General features: G+C 54.6%; 2 protein-coding genes and 1 long non-coding RNA gene across 13 annotated transcripts in view; 2 read left to right on the top strand and 1 right to left on the bottom strand.

The window, feature by feature from the left end:
• Window positions 1–5,046, top strand: part of SH2B1 (SH2B adaptor protein 1) — a 16,266-nt gene extending 11,220 nt beyond the window's left edge. For 2 of the 4 annotated variants that reach the window (XM_072942872.1, XM_072942871.1), the window contains 8 exons: window positions 260–361; window positions 598–689; window positions 801–976; window positions 2,599–2,802; window positions 2,993–3,204; window positions 3,342–3,569; window positions 3,972–4,071; window positions 4,254–4,391. In XM_072942872.1, coding sequence (XP_072798973.1) covers window positions 260–361; window positions 598–689; window positions 801–976; window positions 2,599–2,802; window positions 2,993–3,204; window positions 3,342–3,569; window positions 3,972–4,071; window positions 4,254–4,255 — 1,116 coding nt within the window. In that variant the 3' untranslated portion in view covers window positions 4,256–4,391. Of the gene's footprint in view, window positions 1–259; window positions 362–597; window positions 690–800; window positions 977–2,598; window positions 2,803–2,992; window positions 3,205–3,341; window positions 3,570–3,971; window positions 4,072–4,253 lie in introns of all 4 variants that reach the window. The other 2 variants (XM_015236853.3, XM_072942873.1) reach the window with 2 other exon arrangements.
• On the bottom strand, window positions 5,014–10,523 carry LOC140687099 (uncharacterized). Of its 6 annotated transcripts, none has more exons than XR_012061200.1 (4): window positions 10,027–10,521; window positions 9,632–9,719; window positions 6,912–7,042; window positions 5,014–5,355 (listed from the first exon to the last, which is right to left on the bottom strand). It is a non-coding gene; the product is annotated as an uncharacterized lncRNA (long non-coding RNA). The 6 variants fall into 6 exon arrangements; XR_012061198.1 differs by having other exon boundaries at window positions 5,014–5,360; window positions 10,027–10,520; XR_012061197.1 differs by lacking the exon at window positions 6,912–7,042 and having other exon boundaries at window positions 5,014–5,360; window positions 9,632–9,722; window positions 10,027–10,523.
• The window catches only part of ATP2A1 (ATPase sarcoplasmic/endoplasmic reticulum Ca2+ transporting 1), a 16,620-nt gene continuing 2,738 nt past the window's right edge, over window positions 7,687–21,568 (top strand). For 2 of the 3 annotated variants that reach the window (XM_072942867.1, XM_072942868.1), the window contains exons 1-16: window positions 7,687–8,701; window positions 9,268–9,397; window positions 9,714–9,731; window positions 10,101–10,183; window positions 11,579–11,683; window positions 12,399–12,537; window positions 14,282–14,362; window positions 15,186–15,271; window positions 15,423–15,720; window positions 15,914–16,080; window positions 17,859–17,947; window positions 18,224–18,326; window positions 18,549–18,680; window positions 20,163–20,285; window positions 20,412–20,630; window positions 21,220–21,555. In XM_072942867.1, coding sequence (XP_072798968.1) covers window positions 9,280–9,397; window positions 9,714–9,731; window positions 10,101–10,183; window positions 11,579–11,683; window positions 12,399–12,537; window positions 14,282–14,362; window positions 15,186–15,271; window positions 15,423–15,720; window positions 15,914–16,080; window positions 17,859–17,947; window positions 18,224–18,326; window positions 18,549–18,680; window positions 20,163–20,285; window positions 20,412–20,630; window positions 21,220–21,555 — 2,097 coding nt within the window. In that variant the 5' untranslated portion in view covers window positions 7,687–8,701; window positions 9,268–9,279. Of the gene's footprint in view, window positions 8,702–9,267; window positions 9,398–9,713; window positions 9,732–10,100; window positions 10,184–10,643; window positions 10,677–11,578; window positions 11,684–12,398; window positions 12,538–14,281; window positions 14,363–15,185; window positions 15,272–15,422; window positions 15,721–15,913; window positions 16,081–17,858; window positions 17,948–18,223; window positions 18,327–18,548; window positions 18,681–20,162; window positions 20,286–20,411; window positions 20,631–21,219; window positions 21,556–21,568 lie in introns of those variants that run through there. The other variant, XM_072942869.1, reaches the window with a different exon arrangement.

Below are 21,568 nucleotides of genomic sequence, written 5' to 3'. Positions count from 1 at the left end.
CTAAGGCGGGTGGGTGACTGGGAGCAAGGGATTAAGCAGCCAGGATGGTGACTCGGCTCACATACCTGTTTGCTTACTGTGGTTTTTCAGGGTAGCTCCTGACTCTGGGTTAGTAGCCGAGGGCAGGACTGAGAAAGTACTATTACTACCTTTTGTCTAACTCCCTTAGGGTGTGGAGGGAAAAATGAATCTCTGGAGGGAAGGGAAAGTTGGTCTGTGCACACCCAAAGTCTGGACCTTATTCTCTCTCCCAACCTAGGCATCTCGGCCTCGACTCAGCATTCCCTGCTCTAGCATCACTGATGTGCGGACAACCACAGCCCTGGAGATGCCTGACCGGGAGAACACGTTTGTGGTTAAGGTAGGAGCTCTGGGCTCCCCTGCCCGCTTGGAGCACTCGTGCTGTGGAGAGAGTTCTTAGCACTTTTAAGCAAGGGATCCTGGTGGAAGGAGGTGCACGTACGTCAGGTGCCTTAAGAGCGTGTCCCTGGGGCTGCAGCTTTTTTGGGAGGAGGGATGAGAGGAAGGATATTCTAGTTCCTGTTAGGGGTGAATTAGACCTGGAAGTGGCCTGTGGGCCTCCTCTTGTCCCCATAGGTGGAAGGCCCCTCGGAGTATATCCTGGAGACAACTGATGCTCTACATGTGAAGGCCTGGGTATCTGACATCCAAGAATGCCTGAGCCCGGGGTGAGAAGCCTGGCTTCTGTCACCAGGGACACCAGGGGTGAGGATGGGGATCAGCCCTGTGCTTCTCCCCTGGTGACTTTCCTCCCAGCACCATTTTCCCTGTCTCCGCAGACCTTACCCTGCTACCAGTCCCCGCCCCATGACCCTCCCCCTGGCCCCTGGGACCTCGTTCCTGACAAGGGAGAACACAGACAGCCTGGAGCTGCCCTGCCTGAATCACTCAGAGAGTCTGCCCAGCCAAGGGCTGCTGCTGGGGCCCAGCGAGAGCAACGATCGCCTGTCACAGGGTAAGGGTAGAGCCTTAGAGTGCTGTGAACCTCAGGACCTGCCACACAATACCCCTGGCCATCAAGCCAGGCCCTCCTTCCAGACTCTACTGTGTCCCTTAGTCCTGCTCCTAGCTGCCACCCACCAGATGCTTGGCTTTTGTCCCTGATCAGGCCACAGTTTACCATTTAGAACCATCACCATCACCAGCCAACAGGAGCTCCAAGTCAACTCTTATCCAGCCTTCTGTGCCCAGCCTTTTTCCCTTTTCCACAAGCCTTGTGCAGGCCACCACTCTGGCTGGAGATAATGGTTCTCTTCTTCAGACTTCCAGAACACTTTGTATACATCTTTGTTTTGTTCTTACCCTGCATCTCTGTGCCTATGTTGATGGTACTAAGTTTACTTTTGACTCCCTACTTCTAAATACACATGTACCCTACCCACACACATAAACACACAGAAGAGTGTCTACCTGGCCCCAGCTCACCTTTCTAGACTCCATCACACCCTTTTCTTCTGATCTTCCATTTTGAACTTTAGTTTCACTGTGATTAGCACACAGGCTATATTTGATGAGTAAACAAATGAATTAAAGAATCTTAGAGCTGGAATGGACCTTTCAGGTCATCAATTCCAATCTCCTCATTTTTCAGGCAACTAAGACCAGAGAGAAGTGTCTTTTCTGAGGTCATCCGAGAGTCACTGACAAAGACAGAGGCGATGCCAGCTTGGTGCCTGAGCCACCACACTCTGCACTCAGCATAGACCTGTCTTCTGAGCACTATGTCCAACGTGCCTGTAGGCTCAAGCCTGCTGCTCAGCAGACATTCAGGAATGCCCTAGTACATCCCGACCCTGTGCTGGGCTCTGGCAGAATGGGGAGCGCAGAGCTATTCCATGGGCTCAGTCTAGCTGAGTTGACAAGACATCACTCCCTCTAAAAAGCAGGACTCCAAATGGAGAGCTTGTGCTTAGTGTCCTCTGAGCAGCACCAGCAGGAAGCTTTGGGCGCTCAGAGGAGGAAGAGAATCAGGGGAGGTGGAACAGACAGGGAATGCTACACAGGGAGGTGAGAGAAGAGGACACGACTTGGGGGAAGCAAATGGTGAGAGCAGAGACCTGAGATGGGGAGAGCCCAGGAGATCTGGAAAAAATCAGATGGATTGATTGGGCTAAAGCAGAGGATACGTGAATGAATACAAGCTAATATGAAGGTCAAGTTGGTCAGGTTGGGGGATTCACAGAACTCTGATGCTTCTGAGAGTTGGGGGCTTTGTCTTGTAGGCCAAAAGTGACCCCTTTTTAACATGAAAATATTTGAGGGATTCTAACCCCCACCTCTGCAACAATAGCTCTACTTTCAGCTGTCAGTTCAGAAAAGATAAATGCACATCTGGATTCTAGGACCTTGTAGGTATAACTCTGCAGTCCGTAGGTAGTGCATAAAGCATGAAGCATAAGTTAGGAGCCATTAATAAAAGCCATCAGGCTCACTGCCTGAAGAAGGAGCCAGCATTTCAGCCAGCTGACCGCCTATACACACAGGGTAGACTGGCTGGTGGGAAAGTGGGCCCAAGCAGACCAGTCATTCCAAAGAGTAGCTTCTCAAGTTCTCAACTTTGCCCTCCTTTTTTTCCAGGGGCATATGGGGGCCTCTCAGACCGCCCCTCGGCATCCATCTCCCCCAGTTCCACCTCCATTGCTGCCTCCCATTTTGACTCAATGGAACTGCTTCCCCCAGAGTTGCCCCCCCGTATCCCCATTGAAGAGGGACCCCCAACAGGGACAGCTCATCCCCTCTCGGCCCCCTACCCACCCCTGGACACTCCGGAAACAGCCACAGGTACCAGAGGTGTGAGTGTGTGTCTGCCTCCAGGCCTGGTTGCCCACCTTCCAGAAACTCTTGCCTTGGGATCCTGAGGGATCCGACCTGGGGTAGTTGGGGGGAACAGAGTGGGAGTAATATTTGAGGGGAAGGCCAGGCTTTTCTTCTCCCTGACACCTTGGTTTCCTTCCCTCTCTCCTTCCTGAAGGGTCATTACTGTTCCAGGGGGAGCCAGAGGGAGGTGAGGGAGACCAGCCCCTCTCAGGGTATCCTTGGTTCCACGGAATGCTCTCTCGACTCAAGGCTGCCCAGCTAGTGCTGGCCGGAGGTACTGGCTCCCATGGTGTTTTTTTGGTACGTCAGAGTGAGACGAGGCGGGGCGAGTACGTCCTCACTTTCAACTTCCAGGGCAAGGCCAAGGTGAGTGACTGCAGAGAAGGCTCCCTTGTAGGTGGCGAGCTTGTGGGTAGAGTGGGGAATGTTGCCATCTGGGGAGAAGGGTTCTGTGACTGGCAGGGGCTCAGGCTCCTGCTTTACCTCGCTCGTCCTGCCCTCAGCACCTGCGTCTGTCGCTGAATGAGGAAGGTCAGTGCCGGGTCCAGCACCTGTGGTTCCAGTCCATTTTCGATATGCTCGAGCATTTCCGGATGCACCCTATCCCTCTGGAGTCTGGAGGCTCCAGTGACGTTGTCCTTGTCAGCTATGTCGTGTCCTCCCAGCGACAGCAGGGTGAGCAGAGCAGGTCTGCAGGGGAGGAGGTGCCCGTGCACCCAAGAAGTGAGGAGGTGTGTGTGCCAGAAAGACGGGGCGGGGGGCTTGAGGAGGAGAGGCTTTGTCAGGGAGAGCGGGGTAGAGAGGTTCCTGGGTGTTGGGGTTTCGCAGGAAAAGGAGTACACAGAGGATGAAGGAAGGCAGAGGGCTCCATGTTGGAGCTGGGAGGAAGTTGAGAGTTGGGTGGGTGCATTCCCATTCCATCGGACCCCTCTGTTCCATCATCTGTCTGTCTCCAAATCCATCCACCTGGCCTTGTTTTTGCCCTTCATCACAGCCTTGCCTTGGGCCTGCCCTTCTTGGGGATGCTCGATCTGAACACCCCCCCTTCCCCTGATGTCTGATGTCCCTGTCTGATCTTCCCCTTTTCCCCACCCCAACGTCCCATCTGTCCCCACGTTGCCCCTCCCCCCCAGGCCGGGAGCAGGCCGGGAGCCATGCAGGGGTGTGCGAGGGAGATCGATGCTACCCCGATGCCTCCTCCACCCTCATGCCCTTCGGAGCGAGTGACTGTGTGTAAGTGTGGTCCTCCTCTCACCACCGCCCATGATCCATCTTCCATGGATGGGGGGGTTGCTCAGGAGATGGGATATGGGGGAGATAGCACATGGCTCCTGGGGGGGATGAGTGAAGGGGGAACTGCTACAAGAGCTTGCCTCCCTCCACAATCAGTCTGTCTTCTTACCGTTCCTATCCAGAACCGAGCACCTCCCATGACCCACCCCAGCCCCCTGAACCCCCTTCATGGACAGATCCCTCACATCCTGGGGCAGAAGAGGCGTCGGGGGTGCCAGAAGTGGCGGCAGCAACAGCCGCAGCAGCCAAAGAGAGGCAAGAGAAAGAGAAAGCGGGCAGTGGAGGGGTCCAGGAAGAGCTGGTCCCCGTGGTTGAGCTGGTCCCCGTGGTTGAATTGGAAGAGGCCTTAGCACCAGGCACGGAGGCCCAGGGAGGCGCTGGATCTGGTGGGGCTCCCGGGGTGACCCTGATGGTGCAGCTCCAGCAGTTACCACTAGGGGGCGATGGAGAAGAAGGGGGCCATCCCAGAGCCATTAATAACCAGTACTCCTTCGTATGAGACACCCTACCCACCCTTTCTCCACTCTTCTTGTGCCCTAGCCCTCAGTTGGTGGGATTGGGGCTGGGCAGGGACATAGAGGAGTGGTAGGAATCCCCTCCCCACATGCTTCCTGACCCTTGACGGCCAAGGGCATATATGTTGGTACAAAAAGGTTCAAGAGACCTGTTAACTCCCCAGTTCATACACTACAGGTGCCCCGTCCCCTGGGCAGGGGATTCAGGCTCCATTACCTCCCCAAGGGGCTCTTATGGTCAGCCCCACCCCTGGGGGACATTTCCCCATTAACCACCCCCCAACCCAAGGAAGGGTGAGGGGGAAGGGCTGTCAGTTATATTAAGGTGGTTGTTGTTGTTGTTTTAAACAAAATGGAGAAGCATAAATAAATAAAAGGGTTTATCTCGGTTCCATCGTGATGGCTGTGGCCAGTGTTTGCAGTGGGGGCTGGGACAGATGGTCCAGGAAGGCAGCCCTCTCAGTGTTGTGAGCGCCAGAGCAGAGAGGCCGGAGGGCTGGGTCAGGTCAAGCCCCTGTTGCTCTCCAGTCCTGTGCCTTCGGCCCATCGCTCCTCTGGGGGCTGTCTAGTTTCTTAAGTGGTAAGTGCAGAGCTAGACAGTGCTTCTCAGGGTCTCCAGCCAAGTTCTCTTAATAGGACAGGACAGTGAACATCAGGATTGATGACCTCCAAGGACACTTCCTGCTCTGAACTCTTCAGTTAAGGCTTCCTACCCTAGGGAGAAGGCAGGCCAAGAGAGATTGGGGGGGGCGGGGCTGGGGGTGCAGTGGCATGTTGGGAGAGGTTTAATGCGGCAGCCAGACGCAGCCATAGTCTGGCTGCTGAGGGGCCCAAGGGCAGGCTGACTGCCCCCCTTCTCAGAGCCAAGCTGGGAAGCTGGAAGATAGATGATAAAGAGTGCTAGCTTCCACCCCTGGCTTTGCTTCTCATTGGCTGTTTGGCCTGGGCAAGTTGTAGCCTCTCCAGGCCTCAGTATCCTCATCTGTAAAATGGGAAGTTTCATCTAGGTTGGAGCTGCTGACATAATTTGCTTGTCCTGGATAATGTTTCCACTGGAATGTCACATAAAATTCAGATTACTGGTTTCTCTTGAAAATCAGAAGATGCAGCCTGACGTGGTACCCACCTTCGACGTGTGCTCCATCCCCACCAACCCACTTCACTCACATGACATGCCGAGCTAGGCCTGTGGGCATTTGAGTTTGCAATATCTTCCCCTGCTTCCCCACCCCAACCCCTCCCCCATTAAACCCAGGCTCTGCTCTCTGAACTGAACTGTAGCTGTGCCCTCTTCCAATGGAGGGCACCTCTGGTCTTCCCAGCTCTGTGGGTGGTGGGTGCCAACAAGGAGGGGCCAGGCTCTGAAGAATCCCACCTATTTTCTTGGCCCTCTCCCTTCCCCACCTCTGTCCAGCACTGCCTCTTACCATTCTGCCTCTCCCAGGCAGTGGGGAGTCTACACTCATGCCCCTCAGCCTCTGCCCCCACCTCCAGGAGGCCCTACCCATGCTTATGACCTTGCTATTCTGAGCCTTGCGTCCTGTTGGGAGACGGACAGGAGACAGCTGGGATCACAGGCCACCCAGGCTGGGGGCTAGCTGGGGGAAGTCCTCTGTCTCTCTTGGTTTTGTCTAATCCCTGGGGCTCCCCCAGACCTTGGCCTCAGGAGACTGGGGAGAGAATTGGCCTTGCCAAATGGGACAGGGGGAATGGTTTGGGGATCTGGATGCCCTGTTCTCAAAGTGAGATGGTTAGTGAAGGCTTTTGCGCCCCAGGGTAAGCAGGACCTGATCCTCTCCTAATCTAGCAGCAACTGCTGCTGCGAGGCTCCCCCCTTCTCCTAAACCCTGCCAGCCTTCAGGGACTTGCCTTCTGAAGATGGGTAGGGGAAGGGTACAAGGGCCCCTGTCCCCCAAGACTTGCATGTCTTGGCTGAAGGAACCTAAGAGACAATTTTCCTCTCAACCTTTCTTTATGGATGGTTCAGCTGAGATTTGGGACTGGTCAGGGGTGGGCCGGGCTCTATCTCTGTGTCCTTCACTACGCCTCTCCCATCCTCAGCTTCAGCCCTCAGGAGGGGAAGAACACCTTCCCACTTTGGGCTCGGAGACCCTAGTGGGAGGGACCCAAGAGCGCGTGCACCTCCATCCCAGTTCACACCCCAGCCTCCCTGATGGTGATCCATTTGCAGCTCTTGGCACGTGGCTCTCCCTCTCTGGCTTCAGTTTCCCCTCTGGGAAGTTGGGGGAGGTAGAAATGAATAACCTTAAAGGGCCCCGTTGGCAGCAGTGTCCTCTAAAGCCAGCCTCCTTTCCTCGGCCTCTTGCTCTCAAGTCCCTTGAAGCTGCGATCTTTGCAGTCTTCTCCCCTTTCTCCATGTTTGGGCATTTCTGCTCCTTTAAGACAGTGCCGCTGTCACTCCTCCAGGTGGTGGCGGGGAGAAGCCAGCCAGCACCAAAAAGGCTTGGCAGATGCTAAGCCTGACTCTGGCCTAAGAAGGTGGGTGCTGGGCCAGGTAGAGGTGCCTGTCAATGTGACCCCCAACATTCACATCCTATCATCTGAGCCCCCCACCCCCCCCCAGGGCACAGCAGGATTCTGCTTCAAGGAAGGGTCTGTTGGAACCATGAAAGGGGGAGGGAAGGAGCACCGTGTCCTCAATTCACCCGAGAGGCTGCCCTCCCCCAAGTCCAGGCAAAGGAAAGGATGAATATGGGGGGCTAAATCCTTCAGTCCCATCCACTCCTGCTGGCCTCCCTACTCCCCAGAAGCAGGGCTTGCTTCTCCTGTGCCCCGCTGACTCCTATGCCATTGTCTGCTTTGGAACTTGAGTGCCAGGTAGGGAAGGCTCAGTGGGCCATACTCCTCCCTGCTCATTTCAGGAAACAGGCCTCGACAGAGGAAGGACTTGAGGCCAGGGCCATGAGGCTGCTTCTTCCCGTCACTGACCTCTCACCATTCTCTCACTGAACTTCTCTCCTCTCTCTACTCCCTTTACCTCTCTTGCCCGCACCCCATGCCATCTTCTGTCTGCTCCTCGCACAGCTGCCCTGGTAGTGACCAAGAGACGCCCCTATCCCAGAGCGGGAGTGGGGGTGGGGGTTCAGAGCAGCTGCTTCTGAGGAAGCTGATACCAGGCCAGCCACTCAGCAACCACTTGTGGCTTTGCACCCAGCCCTGGGCCCCCACCCACCTGGCCGCCGAATGTCAGTTCCCTGCTGTCCCTTTTCCCCACTGCTCCGCAGACTTCCCCCTGACCCTGGCAGCCCTGCCTCTATGCCCCCAGCTCTGTCTGTCCTTATTTCCCCTAGCCCTGTCCCCATCAATCTGCCCGCCATCCAATCCTCTGGCCAGGAATCTCTGCTTTATCCAGCTTTCTCTGGATGCTCCTTCCCTCAGGCCTTTGCCGACAGGGTATGCCCAGCACCGTAGCACACAGCTCTGATCCTCACTCCCCCTCCACTGAGGACAGCTACTTCAGGGCCAGGGTGGAGGGCAGACCACATGCCATCTGGGGTCTGCCATGTAAACCCCTTGGGTTAAAGGAGAGCACAGTATGGGATGAGGTGACCCTCATTCCATGACTTGGGGTGACCCTTGCCCCCATTCTGAAACACTGATCCCTCCTCCTCTGCCATCAGCACATTCTGTAGGCTCTTGGGTTACCCGGCTGCCTGGGTATCCCATTTTCTTGGTTGGGGGGGGGATTCCCTGTCAGGGATGGAGAGGCCCTGAAGGCTCTGCTCTCAGAGGCTAAGTTAGAGTGATGGGGGGGGTGGTTTAGAGGCCAGACAGGCAGTCCTGGCTTTGCTCACCAGGGCCTGGACACTAAATCCCTTGTTGATGGCTGCAGCAACCCTTCCCTAGGGTAGGGTTACCATCTTCTGCCCTGTCCCCTTGACCCTCTCCCCTCCCTACTTCCCCTTGTCCCTCTAGGGCCACTTCCTCTGGCCCCCGAAGGATGTTCTCCCTCTTTTCAATCCCCTGAAGGTTGGAGTCTCTCTGCTGCACTTTCAACTAAGTGAGGAAGAAGGAGACTGCAGCTATAGAAACAGGTTCGGGGGGATGAGACGGGAAGTGGGTGTGAGGAAAGGGAGAAGTGAAGGTCTGAGAGAAGTGGGCTTAAGGGAAGAAGCGGAGGGGTTGAGGTTGGAATGGGACACTCAATGCAGCTGAAGAAGTTGAGGCAGTTGGGGGAGGGGTCAGTAGCAGAAGACAGAAAGTGAAGTCTCTCCCTCCCCTGTTTCCCTGGGGCTGGGGCCACCTTAGCTTCCCTCATGAGTGACATCTCAGGCTGCAGCCCCACTGTTCCCCCTCTGTCAGCAGAAATATCTCTCTCTTCTGACCCCTCCTGCTGGAGTCTCAGCCAGCCAATCCCTGATCTGGGGGAGGGGGAGCCTGGCCCCCCACTCCCTCATAAGGACCAGCTGGGGGCTGGGGGGGTGGCCGGCTGCTGCAAGTGGGACTGGGGTCAGAGCTTCGTGGAGGGAAGAATAACCTGGGGGGGGCAGGAGCGAAAAAGGAAGAAACCCAGACAGACAGGCAGGTGGACACATTGAGGAAGACCCCGAACACGTGAGAACCCCCCCCCAGAAGGAACACACCGCCCCCTGGCCCCCAGGAAGGGAGCACAATGGAGGCTGCACACGCCAAGACCACAGAAGAATGTTTGGCCTATTTTGGGGTGAGCGAGACTACAGGCCTCACCCCGGACCAAGTTAAGCGGCAACTGGAGAAATACGGCCACAATGGTAAGTGTCCCTTGGAGGAAAGGCTGGTAATGCCCTTGTGCATCCCCACAACATGCACACACTGGAGCCTCTCCCTCCAGGGTATCTGAGGGAAGAGATAGGTCATGGTCCAATGACTGCAGGAGAGGGGAGAATACTGAGAAAACAGGCTCCCTGAGACCCAACATTTTGGGAAATTTTATGGGATAACCTTGATGAACTTCAGATGCCCTTTTGATGGCCTGATTCTCTTACCTTAGCCACAGAGTCCTGGGTGTGGGTGGCATTAGACTGAACGCCAGATGAATATGTCCTTTTCTTCTTTTTCCCTGGGCAGAGCTCCCTGCTGAGGAAGGTAAGTTACTGAAAGCCCTGGGCTCTCATAAATAACATCTCCTCCTCTCTGTGCCCCAGTCCCTTCTCCCTGCCCTCTTCTTCCAACTCCTGGGGCCAATGTCCCTCCCCAAAGGTTAGAGTCTGGCTGGGGGCAGAAATTTCCAGGCACTTTCTCCTTGAGGCATCTAGCCCTTGAACAACTGCCCACCACTTTGAGGAGCCTGTTTTTGGACTCCTGGCCAGCTCTCTCAGTACCAAGTGGCCTGCCCATCACCCCAGTCCCTTCCTGCTTCAAGCTGGACCCCAGCCTGCACCTGGAGTCCCAGCCGTTCATCTGTTAGACCTTAACCCTGGGGGTGGGGGGCCTTCCCCTTGCCTATTCCCCCAGGGAAGTCCCTGTGGGAGTTGGTGTTAGAGCAGTTTGAAGACCTCCTGGTGCGGATCCTTCTCCTGGCCGCCTGCATTTCCTTTGTAAGTGTGGGAGAGCATCTGGGGGCTGGCTGGGGGTGTGGGTTGGGGGCATCTGGAGAGTCTGCTGGCGGGCGGCTCCAAATCATCGGGTCCTCTAGTCCAAGCCCTCAGCATCCTGTTCCACAGACCAGAACTGAGGGAGGTGGGATGACGCTGATTTGCGTACTCCTCTGTCCTCCCTCACACCCCGCAGGCAGGTTTTATTTTAAGCTTTAAGGGTGTTCTCAGCCAAAATACTGAAGCTAAGCCGCCCCCGGAGCTTCAAGGGCTCCGAGGGCTCGGGTTACCTCCCCCGAGCTCCGAGCTCCAGGGCTCAGACGCCACTGCCGTTCCCAGGCCACCACTGCTCCCAGCATGCTTTGGGGCGCACACTCTGCTCCACCAATCCCTGAGCATCCTGGCGTCCCTGCCCCGCCCTCCTGACGCTGATTGGTCAAGGCAAAGACTCCCACCCAGAGGCGGGAAAGAGCTGCCGGTGTGAGGGTGACTCCAAGTGCGCCCAAAGGCCCAGACCCCTCACCTATCTCTGGGGCCTCGCCTCCCCACCCCATCAGGGCTAGAACTCTTGGGACTACACTCCTCACTCACCTGGCCTGACCCTCCCCTTCCCCTCACAGCTTCAGGGCTGCCCCCACCCGCTCCCAAGGCCCTGCCACCTCTCCTGCCCTGGAGCTCCCCTCACCACCCGTCATCCCAGCAGTCCAGCCTACATTTTGGAATTTCTTCCTTAACATCTTAGTCCTCCTGGGAGACAAGACTCTAGAGGCAAAAACGTCTCCCTGTTCCCTGGTCTCTTTAGTGGAGGCCCCGTGGGCCCTGAGGATTAGCTGGCAGGGCCTCGCTTCTCCCTTCTCAGATTTGCTCCTTGACATTTGCCTGTGGCTGTTGCCTGGCAGTGGCAACAGCTGGGGTGGGGTGTGTACAGGAGGCCCCGTAACACTATCCCCCTCCCTCCTGCTCCCTCATGAAATTGGAGCTTCCCTGCCTTAGGCTTTGGGGGAAGGCCATGAGTGGGCCCAGCGCCTGCGAGGACCACAGGGTTTTTCCTATTGAGTTTTGGCTCCCTGGGATGGATGTGGCTGTGGGGGTAGTTGGCCTGGGTATCCCCTGAGCTTCATTTACAAGCCAACAACTTGGTCAGGGAAACCTGAAAGCATTCCCAGTTAATCCTGGAGCTGTGCATGTCTGTGCCCGCCTCTTTCGGGTAAAGAACAGCAGTGGTCGTGCTTGTGGGAGTGCGAGCTGTGAAGCGTGTAGACCCTCAAGCAATATGGCGCTGCGGTGTCCCTGGGATGCCATGCCCATTTGCTCCTGCACATGTTCTTACCTCTATTCCTCTCCTTGCCCACTGGAGGGACTTCGTTACCTGTTATTCTCCCTTCCCTTGCTCCCTAGGTGTTGGCCTGGTTTGAAGAAGGCGAAGAGACTGTCACTGCTTTTGTTGAACCCTTTGTCATCCTCTTGATCCTCATTGCCAATGCCATCGTGGGAGTTTGGCAGGTTAGCTTTGACTCCGCCTCATTCTTTCACATCCTGACACTGAACATGAGGCCAGCCTCCCTCCCCATCTCCTCCTCCTCCATCACTTCCCCTGGGCTTACCTTGTTCTCTGGTCCTTTTGCCCAGTTTGAAAAAGGGACAGAATGTTGGAAAGAGGCAGGAGACTGGTGTTCCCACCGTCACTTGTTGACTGTGTATCTCTCTGAGTCTCAATTTCCTCATCCATAACATGGGGCTAATCATCCTGTTCCTCAGAGTTGTGGTGAAACTTAACAAGATGATGAGCATGAAAGTGTCTAGCCCTGTGCCTGGCATGTAAGAGGATTTCAGCAAATGCTAGTTTGATGTCCTTCTTTCTTTTACCTTATACCACCCTCTGCTTTTCCTGTCCCCTGCTTTCTGATTTTGTTTGATTCTCTATTCTTCTCTCCCCTAAACCCCCTTACCTGTTCTCAGCTATAGGTGACAGTTTCCTCAACACACACACACGCATACACACACCCCTACCTTCATGTGGGGTTGTCTGCTCCCCTGGGCCAGAAGCCAGGACTGCATAACCTGCCTCCTTCTGTGCGATGCCCCTATTTCCCCCAGGACTCAGGCCTCTGCTCCTCCATCTCTACACCATCCCCATCCTCCCTGACTAGTCCCCCCATCCCATTCTACAACCTTCCTCCCTCTGCTGACCCTCCTCTCCTCCACCCTGTCCCCCCAGGAGCGTAATGCAGAGAATGCCATCGAGGCTCTGAAGGAATATGAACCCGAAATGGGAAAAGTCTACCGGGCTGACCGCAAGTCAGTGCAAAGGATCAAGGCCCGGGACATTGTCCCCGGAGACATTGTGGAGGTGGCTGGTGAGTGATGGGGACGAGTGGTCCAGAATGGGTTCAAGGCCAAGAAGAGGAGTATGTTAGGGGTGGGGACTGTCAGCCCCCTGATCCTGGTGTCCAGGAGGTAGCCAGGATGGTGGAGTTTCTGCTTCTCCTTCCCAGACTCCTCAGGAGGTCACCCCAGGGCACTGTGGCCACATCACCCCCTCTCTGTCAGAGTCTTAGCAGGAACAGCCAGTCCTGTCCCTGAAGCTGCAGGCAGACCCCCTGCTCCCCCTCCTCTCACCCGACACTTGCAAGCAACAGGTGGAACCCAGTCCCTGCCAATGGCCCCGTCTCCACCCCCCTCCTGAGGCCTGGCTTCCCTCTCCTTCCACCCACCCCCAAGCTTGGTCAGCTTTAAATCTTGACCTCTCAGTGCCCTTGAGGCCTCTCAAAGGGGAAGGAGCGAGGATAGAAGGGAGGAGGGGGGCCGGAGGCTCAAGCCCCCGACCATGTAAGGGAAACTCAGGCCCCAGCAGAAAGCACGGGACCTGGGAGGAGGGGAGCTCAAGGAGGGCCCCGCCTCTCTGGTGAGGGACACTTAATGCCTGACCAGGGAGGGGTGGGGGCCAGGTGGCTAAGATTACTGGGATTCTGCCCCCTTCAGCGGTTTTTATATTTGCCTTGCACAGGCCTTCCCACGTCTCCAGGCCCCTGGAGTAGGGAGATGTATCTTTCTAGGCCTGCTTCCCTCCACCAGACACCCAAATCACCACCATGGGAAGCTTGGGGAGAGGGAGGGCGGGAGGGCTGAAGACCCCGGCGCCCCATCACAGGGCTCTCCTGCCATGGTGACAGTTTGGAGTCAGCGCCATGAATGTCTATAAATATCGCTTGGGCTTGGGTGACAGGGTGTCCCTCCCAACTCCATTGCTGACCTCCTCCCTCCTCCATCAGCTTCCTCTGGCACAGGAGGAGGAACCTTAGAATCAGGGAAAGGAAGGCAGTCGAGCCCCATCCGCAGTCCCATCCTTGGGGCCAGGCTGGATTAGTCTGGGAGGTGGTTAGATTCCTCAGAGGTCTGTAACTCTGGTGGGGCATCTGCCATGGCCCCCAGGCGGGTTCCTGTACTGACCCACTTCTGTGCATGCCCCTTGGCCCCCCTTCTCAGCTGTCTGGCGTATGTGGCATCCCCTGCCCCCAATGCCTAGTTTCCTGCGCCTCCCCTTCTCTCCTGCCCATCTCCCCCGCTCACTCACCTTGGCTTCCTGCCTTCCCGAGAAGCTCAGACCAGGGCTCACAGGTTTCTGAGGAGCATCCTTGCCCCCTCTGTGTGACCCTGCTGGCCCTGCGCCCTCTCCTTCTGTGTCTTCCCTTCTCGCGCTTCCCTCTCCTGCTTCTCACTCCACCTTTTGTCTTGTTGACACTATGTCCTCAGTTCCCACACCTTCTCCTGTTTCCTGCTGCCTCTATGGCTGTTCCACTTGGTTAGATGACAGGCCCATCCCCGCTTCTCCCTGTGGCCGTTCAGTGTACATTTGTTGAGCATATACTGTGTTCCAAGCCTTCCCCTCACCAGGCTCACAGCCCGACAGGGGGAAAAGCATTCAACAGGGGGATAATTGGAGTGAGTTAGAGGGAGATGCTGGTGGGGCGACAGGAGCACAGCCCGGGTGACTTCCCTGAGGCCTGAATGATGAGGTGAGGTCGTCAGACAAAGTCTTGGTTCTTCTCAGGAAGAAAGAAAACTCGCTTCTCAACAGACTTCACTCTCCTCTCTCTACAGTGGGAGACAAAGTCCCTGCAGATATCCGCATCCTTGCCATCAAGTCCACCACCCTCCGGGTCGACCAATCCATCCTGACAGGTCTGCTGGCCTGAGGGGGAGGATGCAGCAAGGGGGTGCAGGGATGAGGATTTGATGAGGGAAGTGGACAAACGGGGATGAAAGAGGACACCCAGCAGTAGGGCCCCCTCCTGGCTCCATCGCAGCAGTGATGTCAGTGTCTAAGCCTGGAACACAAAGGTTCATGGGAGACAGCGGGACATTTGTACTCATTTTCCAGATGGCCATCAACCCGTCCCTTCCACACGGACATACAGACAAGCTCACCCAGAGAACTATCCTGTTTCCTCAAAAGCCCCCAAGTGAAGAACCATAGGTCTTAGGAGAAGATGGAGGGTTCAGTTTCTCCCCTGGGAGAGAGAGGGTGAAGAGCCAGTGAGCATACTCCATGGTCTAAGGAGGCAAGGCTGGGCTGGCCCAGGGTGGTTGCCTGAGCTCTGGCCATTCAGGCGAGGAAGGCAAGGTCCTAAGCGTGGGGGCCTCTCCAGTTGACAGTGCACTTCCATCCATGTCCATCGGCTTCTTTGACTTTCATCAAGACCTTGTTCTGAAGTGTGCACATCATTGTCCCCACAGTACAGAGAGCAAACCAAGATTAAGTGGTCCAAAACCATAAAGCTTGAAAGTGGTCAGGCTGGGGGCTCGGGTCAAGGTCTTTTCACTCTAAGGGTGATAGACTTCCCATCTGCCTCCAGTGGCTTCTTCCAGAGTCCAGACTTCCTCCAGGATTGTTGCTTGGTCCTTACCAGGCCCTGTCCCACTGAGCAGGGAGGGAGTTAGGGGTAGGAGGTATGGGAGAAGGCCAGGATGTCATCTGAAAAACCCCTTGGCCCCTTCTCCACAGGCGAGTCTGTCTCTGTCATCAAGCACACAGAGCCTGTTCCCGATCCCAGAGCTGTCAACCAGGATAAGAAGAACATGCTTTTCTCGGTGAGCCATCCAGGGCCCCTGTTGCGTGACTACGTGTCACGTGGTCTGGGAGAGACATGGCAGCGTGGGAAGAGATGAGATCCACAGCTGGGAGAATGCAGCACAAGGTGCGCCTCTCACCTGACTCCCTGCCTCTTCTTCACCTTCCCAGGGCACCAACATTGCTGCTGGCAAGGCCTTAGGCATCGTGGCCACCACTGGTGTGAGCACCGAGATTGGGAAGATCCGTGACCAAATGGCCGCAACAGAGCAGGACAAGACCCCGTTGCAGCAGAAGCTGGATGAGTTTGGGGAGCAGCTCTCCAAGGTCATCTCCCTCATCTGCGTGGCCGTCTGGCTCATCAACATTGGCCACTTCAATGATCCTGTCCACGGGGGCTCCTGGATCCGTGGTGCCATCTACTACTTTAAGATTGCCGTGGCTCTGGCTGTGGCTGCCATCCCAGAAGGTAGGGCGGCCTCTCTTTCTCCTCCCATTTGCTTGTCTCATCTGCAAAGACTCTTTATTCAAATAAGGTGACACTTACAAGTTCCAGGGATTCGGACCTGATATCTTTGGGGACCCCTTTTCAGCCTCCCTAACTAGATCTCCCTCCTTGCCCCCCAGTAGCATCCCTCACTCCCTCTCCTTCCTCCTCACAGGCCTTCCTGCCGTCATCACTACCTGCCTGGCCTTGGGCACCCGCCGGATGGCCAAGAAAAACGCAATCGTGAGGAGCTTGCCCTCCGTAGAGACTCTGGGCTGCACCTCTGTCATCTGTTCCGACAAGACAGGCACCCTCACCACCAACCAGATGTCTGTCTGCAAGGTCAGGGGAGGGTGACATCTCTCACTCAGATGATTGCCTTTGAGGTGAAATGAGCCCTCCAAAGATGGGGTTACCCTACATCACTGGCAGCTTCTTATTTTGGCCCGAGAAAGAAATGCTCAGAGGACACAGAGTGCCATTCTGCCGGCTGTGAGAGGGAGCAGAGAAGCGCCTCTGCTCAGGGCAGAGAACTCCCTGCAGCCCCCGTCTATGTGCCAGACACTGCCATGTGCCCTCTCTAATCCTCCCCCAGCAGCCCCATCAGGGGAACATCTTGTTTACTTAATTTTCCAGTGGAGGAAACTAAGGTTCGAGAGATTCAGTTCACAGTAAATAAGTAGCAGAATTGAGTTACAAACCCACGTCTGTCTGGGCCCAGACTGCCCTCTGTTTGGGAGGTCAGGATGGTCATCCGTGATGGGGCCTGGGGTGCCTGACCATACTAATCCCAAACAGCATTTCCTAAACCAGGGCCCTTAATCTTTGTGCCTCAGACTCTTTGGCAATCTGGATTTCTCCATTGAATATTTTAAAAGTATAAATTAAAACACACACAGTTCTGTTTTTAAAATACATCGGACTACAGAGGAAACCGATGACTGAAATATGGCAAACAAAATATTTTAAAAACAAACTTGTGTTTTGGTAACACATGTGCTTCTTTATTAATGCATTAAGTAGCAGGTCCAGCAGTGGGTCTCAGAACTGCCATAACATTGAAGCGGTGATGAGCGTAAATGCTATTTTGAGAGCTCGGCAACAATGCAACGTGACAGGAGAGTATGTGTGATTAGACTGGTGGCCAAGTCACAGGTGTTAATACTAATGTGATCCATTGCCCACATTCATAATTGGAAGGAAATGCTAAATGTCAGAGAGAAAACAAAAGATGTAATTTTTGTGTTGCCATCAAAGCTTACAGACCCCTTGTTGGTGGGGGTCATCCACAGACCCCAGGCAAAGAACCCTGCCCTAAACAGAGTTCTGTGGAATAGCACATCAGTGAAATAGAAATTGCTGTTCTGAGAATCAAGGGCTGTGTGGTCAGAGCAGGCTGAGAAAAGCTGTACCCTTGGGGAGACGCATGTGCCTGTTGGCATTTGAAAGCCTCGGAGAAGGCTGACTGTAAAGAGGTGGATTTCACTTTGTTTAACCCAGAGTTTCCTAAGCTTCCTCGGCCGCAGAACTGTGTTATCTTGGAATATGTCTTAAGCGCCATCCCTTCCAGGCTCACTGTGGTTCAGGGTGGGCTGCTCCCCTCAGGGCACTGCGTCACCTATATCCCTTCAAAGCCGGACCAACTGGGTTCCGGTTCTATTTCATAAAAGTGAATTAATTGCCCACATTTGAAAAGTCAAGAGATTTCATAGGAAAATAACCCGAATGTCTAGTTCTTCCTGCACAACTGGAAGATCTGGCCACAAGGGGCTGGAGCTATAGATGGGCCATGTGCTAACTGGTGGCCTGGTGGCCACGGTCCCCACCACACCTTATCATGCACGTCTAACTGATCTGGGGGAACTTCCGGCATGACCTGTGGTTCCTTTTGTTTTCAGGCCACTAACACAGAACATGGAGAGGGATTGCAGTGGAGTTGGGAGAAGGGGAGGATGTAGGGAGGAAAGGGAAGGACGAGCTGGGGGATGGTGGGAAGCTCCGTTAGTCTGTGCAGATGGCTGGGCAGAGGGACCTCTGGGGCACGGGCCTCCCCTTGGTGCAGACTGCCTTCAGGCGTAGGGAGAGTTAGGCATCTGTGTGCACACCCTTCTCCTCTGCAGATGTTTATCATCGACAAAGTGGATGGGGACATCTGCCTTCTGAACGAGTTCTCTATCACTGGTTCCACTTATGCTCCAGAAGGAGAGGTGTAAGTTCCCCCCATCTGAAGTCGCCTTCCCAGTGCCTCGAGCTCCTCTCCCACCACACACAGGCACCTCCACTCTCCCTGGGGCCTCCCTCCAGTTTTGCTTTCCTTTTCTCTCCTCTTCCTTCCCTGACCTTGTTCTCTCTCCCACCTGATCTCCAAGTTGGTTGCCATCTCCCCCACTGTCCCCTGCTGCTTTCCCCATGCTCTCTTTGCATCTCATTCTCTATCTTCTCCACCTGTCTCTCTCCCTTCCTTCCCCGCCGACCCTGCTGCCAGCTTGAAGAATGATAAGCCAGTCCGGGCAGGGCAGTATGATGGGCTGGTGGAGCTGGCCACCATTTGTGCCCTCTGCAATGACTCCGCCTTGGACTTTAATGAGGTAACCTCTCTCTACTCCTGAAGCGGCTCCTCCTTCCCACTCCTGCTGGCTCAGAGTCCAGGGCTCCTATAAAGGCTGCAAGAAAGGGGTCATGGGAAGGAGGTGGGAGGGGAAGAGAATGACTGGCTCCCTTCCCATTCTAGGCAGAAGGTAGGGGTGCTCAGTGGGAGCAAGGGGCCAGGAGCCCAGGGCACCTACTTCCTTTTCCTCCTCTGTCCTCAGACCAAAGGTGTTTATGAGAAGGTGGGTGAGGCCACCGAGACAGCACTCACCACCCTGGTGGAGAAGATGAATGTATTCAACACAGACGTGAGAAACCTCTCCAAGGTGGAGAGGGCTAACGCCTGCAACTCGGTAAGTCTGGGTGCTCTATCCCATGGTCCTTCTAAACACCCCACGTTGGACAAGCCAGGATCTAAGGAACCTCAGGAGACAGGGGCCCCCCGGTCAGGCTTGGCAGGGCCTTGTGCTCCATGCTGGGACCCAGCCAGCACGGGCAGGTGGCCTCTCCACAGCTTTTCTTGGCAAGGCTGACTCCGGGTAGGACCTGCCGCCCCAGCACTTACACCTCTTTCTGGTGCCTGGCTGCAGCGTCTCTCGATGAATTTAAGATCACATTTCCTGTTGTGTCCCAAGTTGAAAGGAACGCAGCTGGACACAGAAACCGCAAGTGACCCATCCTGGGGCAGCCCTGATTTCAACTATTACCCCTTTGTCTTTAGAAATACTTCTTTTATCAGATCTCAAGACCTGATTTAGGATTTGGGAAATATGACTGCTGCACATGCCTCTGCTTCCCTTTGTCCAGATGGACAAGCCCAATTCTGTGACTTCACTCTAAGTCCTTGCTCTTAATATTTACTGGATGTCTGTATTGAATTCCCCCTGATTCCCCGCATCACTCATTCTTTTTTTTTTTTTTTTGTAGAGGTGAGATGTTCATTGCTATTTATTTATTATGACAAAAACTATGAAAACAACCAAAATAGCTATCAATAAAGGATTCATTTAGGGGGAGGGTATAGCTCAGTGGTAGAGCACATGCTTAGCATCTACAAGGTCCTGGGTTCAATCCCCAGTATCTCCATTAACAAAAACAAAAAAACTTACAAATGATAAAATAAACACCAACTTATTTTTTATTTATTGTTTTTATTTTTGTTTTGTGGAGAAATACCCAGGGTGCGTTTGGTACATTCACTTTTATGGATGCTTATTACCGCATGCCAAGCACGAGGTCTGCACTGTCCAGAAAGACATGCCTATAAAAGCACATTGTGGTTATTTAAATTTAAATTATTAAATAAAAGTAAAAACTCAGTTCTTCACCTGCACTGGCCGCATTTCCTGGGCTCAGTAGCCATTACTCAGTTGCACCGTACTGGATGGTTCAAATCATTAAATATTCCCACCGTCATGGGAGGTTCTAGTGGGCAGGACCACACTGCCATCCTTCTGTTGCGCTTGAAAGTGGACACTGTAAGACAGTGGCAGCATTAGCCTTGGAATTCTCTCCATTTCTGCTGTAGGTACCAGACTTAGCTTTAGTCTCAGACCCAGCTTGCTATCTTTTCTGACCTCCAGATCTATTTTTTTTTAATTTTTTGGGGGGATTAGATTTATTTATGTATTTTTTAATAGGAGGCACTGGGGATTGAACCTAGGACCTTGTGTATGCTAAGCACATGCTCTGCCACTGGAGCTATATCCTCCCCGACTCCAGATCTTTTTTTGACTGTGTTTTGAGGGGTCCGGGACTCTTTCGTGCTAGCACAGCACTGTTACTCTTTAACCACCAATCTCATATGTGGCCTCTCCCTGTATTCTCTCTCCCAGGTGATCCGCCAGCTAATGAAGAAGGAATTCACCCTGGAGTTCTCCCGGGACAGAAAGTCTATGTCTGTCTATTGCTCTCCAGCCAAATCCCGGGCTGCCGTGGGCAACAAGATGTTTGTCAAGGTCCGAAATCAGAGTGTGCCTCAGCTCCATTCTTCTTCCTAATTCTGCACCCCTCTCCTGTCCCTGCCCCCTCTCACTGTGCACTGAAAGGAAGAGTGGTTTCTGAAGACTGTTCTGTTCTCCCAGGGTGCCCCTGAGGGGGTCATCGACCGCTGTAACTATGTGCGAGTTGGCACCACTCGGGTGCCAATGACAGGGCCGGTGAAGGAGAAGATTCTGTCAGTGATCAAGGAGTGGGGCACTGGCCGGGACACCTTGCGCTGCCTGGCCCTGGCCACCCGGGACACCCCCCCAAAGCGAGAGGATATGGTCCTGGATGACTCTTCCAGGTTCATGGAGTACGAGGTGAGCAGACAGAAGTCTCTCATTGCCCCAGAGTCACTTGCCTTACCCCGTCCACCAACCTTAGGAACCATCTAGTGCAGTGCTACGTTGCGTGTGATCCGTGGGCCTGTCCAAGAAGAGGTGAGGCACTTGCCCCAGAACAGAAATCAGCTGGATCACTAAGCACACCTGGGTTCAGCTGACATGTTTCCATTTTCTTAAGACGTGTGTCATCCTGCATTCTGGTACAAGCTCTTTATCTCATAGTGGACTTGCTCTCTGAATAGCATGAAAGTCCACTCCCTTCATTTTATAGAGGGAACACTGTGGCCTGGCAGGTAACCTGGATTTGCTCAAAGTTGTAGACCAAACTGGTGGTCCTGCTGAAGGCAGAAACCACCTCCCTCACTTCTAGCTGGAGTTCTTTCTATGACACGATCTGCCATCTATGATGGGTCTGGTACCACCAGGCCTGCAGGTACATATGTGGACAAGGAAAGTTTGCTGCCTCTGAGCTTATGAGGCCCTGCTGAGGTTTGAACACCAGGCCCAGGGACTGCTCTCCCCCAAGGTCCCTTCCTGACCCTATTGCTCTTCGCTGTCTCCCCAGATGGACATGACATTCGTTGGCGTAGTGGGCATGCTGGACCCGCCCCGCAAGGAGGTCACGGGCTCTATCCAGCTGTGCCGTGATGCTGGCATCCGGGTGATCATGATCACTGGGGACAACAAGGGCACAGCCATTGCCATCTGCCGACGAATTGGCATCTTTGGGGAGAATGAGGAGGTGGCCGACCGAGCCTACACTGGCCGGGAGTTCGATGACCTGCCCCTGGCCGAGCAGCGGGAGGCCTGCCATCGCGCCTGCTGCTTCGCCCGTGTGGAACCCTCCCACAAGTCAAAGATCGTGGAGTATCTGCAGTCCTTCGATGAGATCACAGCAATGGTGAGAAGACCAG

This window comes from Vicugna pacos, chromosome 18 (assembly GCF_048564905.1).
Source record: "Vicugna pacos chromosome 18, VicPac4, whole genome shotgun sequence".
NCBI classification, from domain to species: Eukaryota; Metazoa; Chordata; class Mammalia; order Artiodactyla; family Camelidae; genus Vicugna; species Vicugna pacos.
This window is presented reverse-complemented; position numbering and strand designations above follow the sequence as displayed.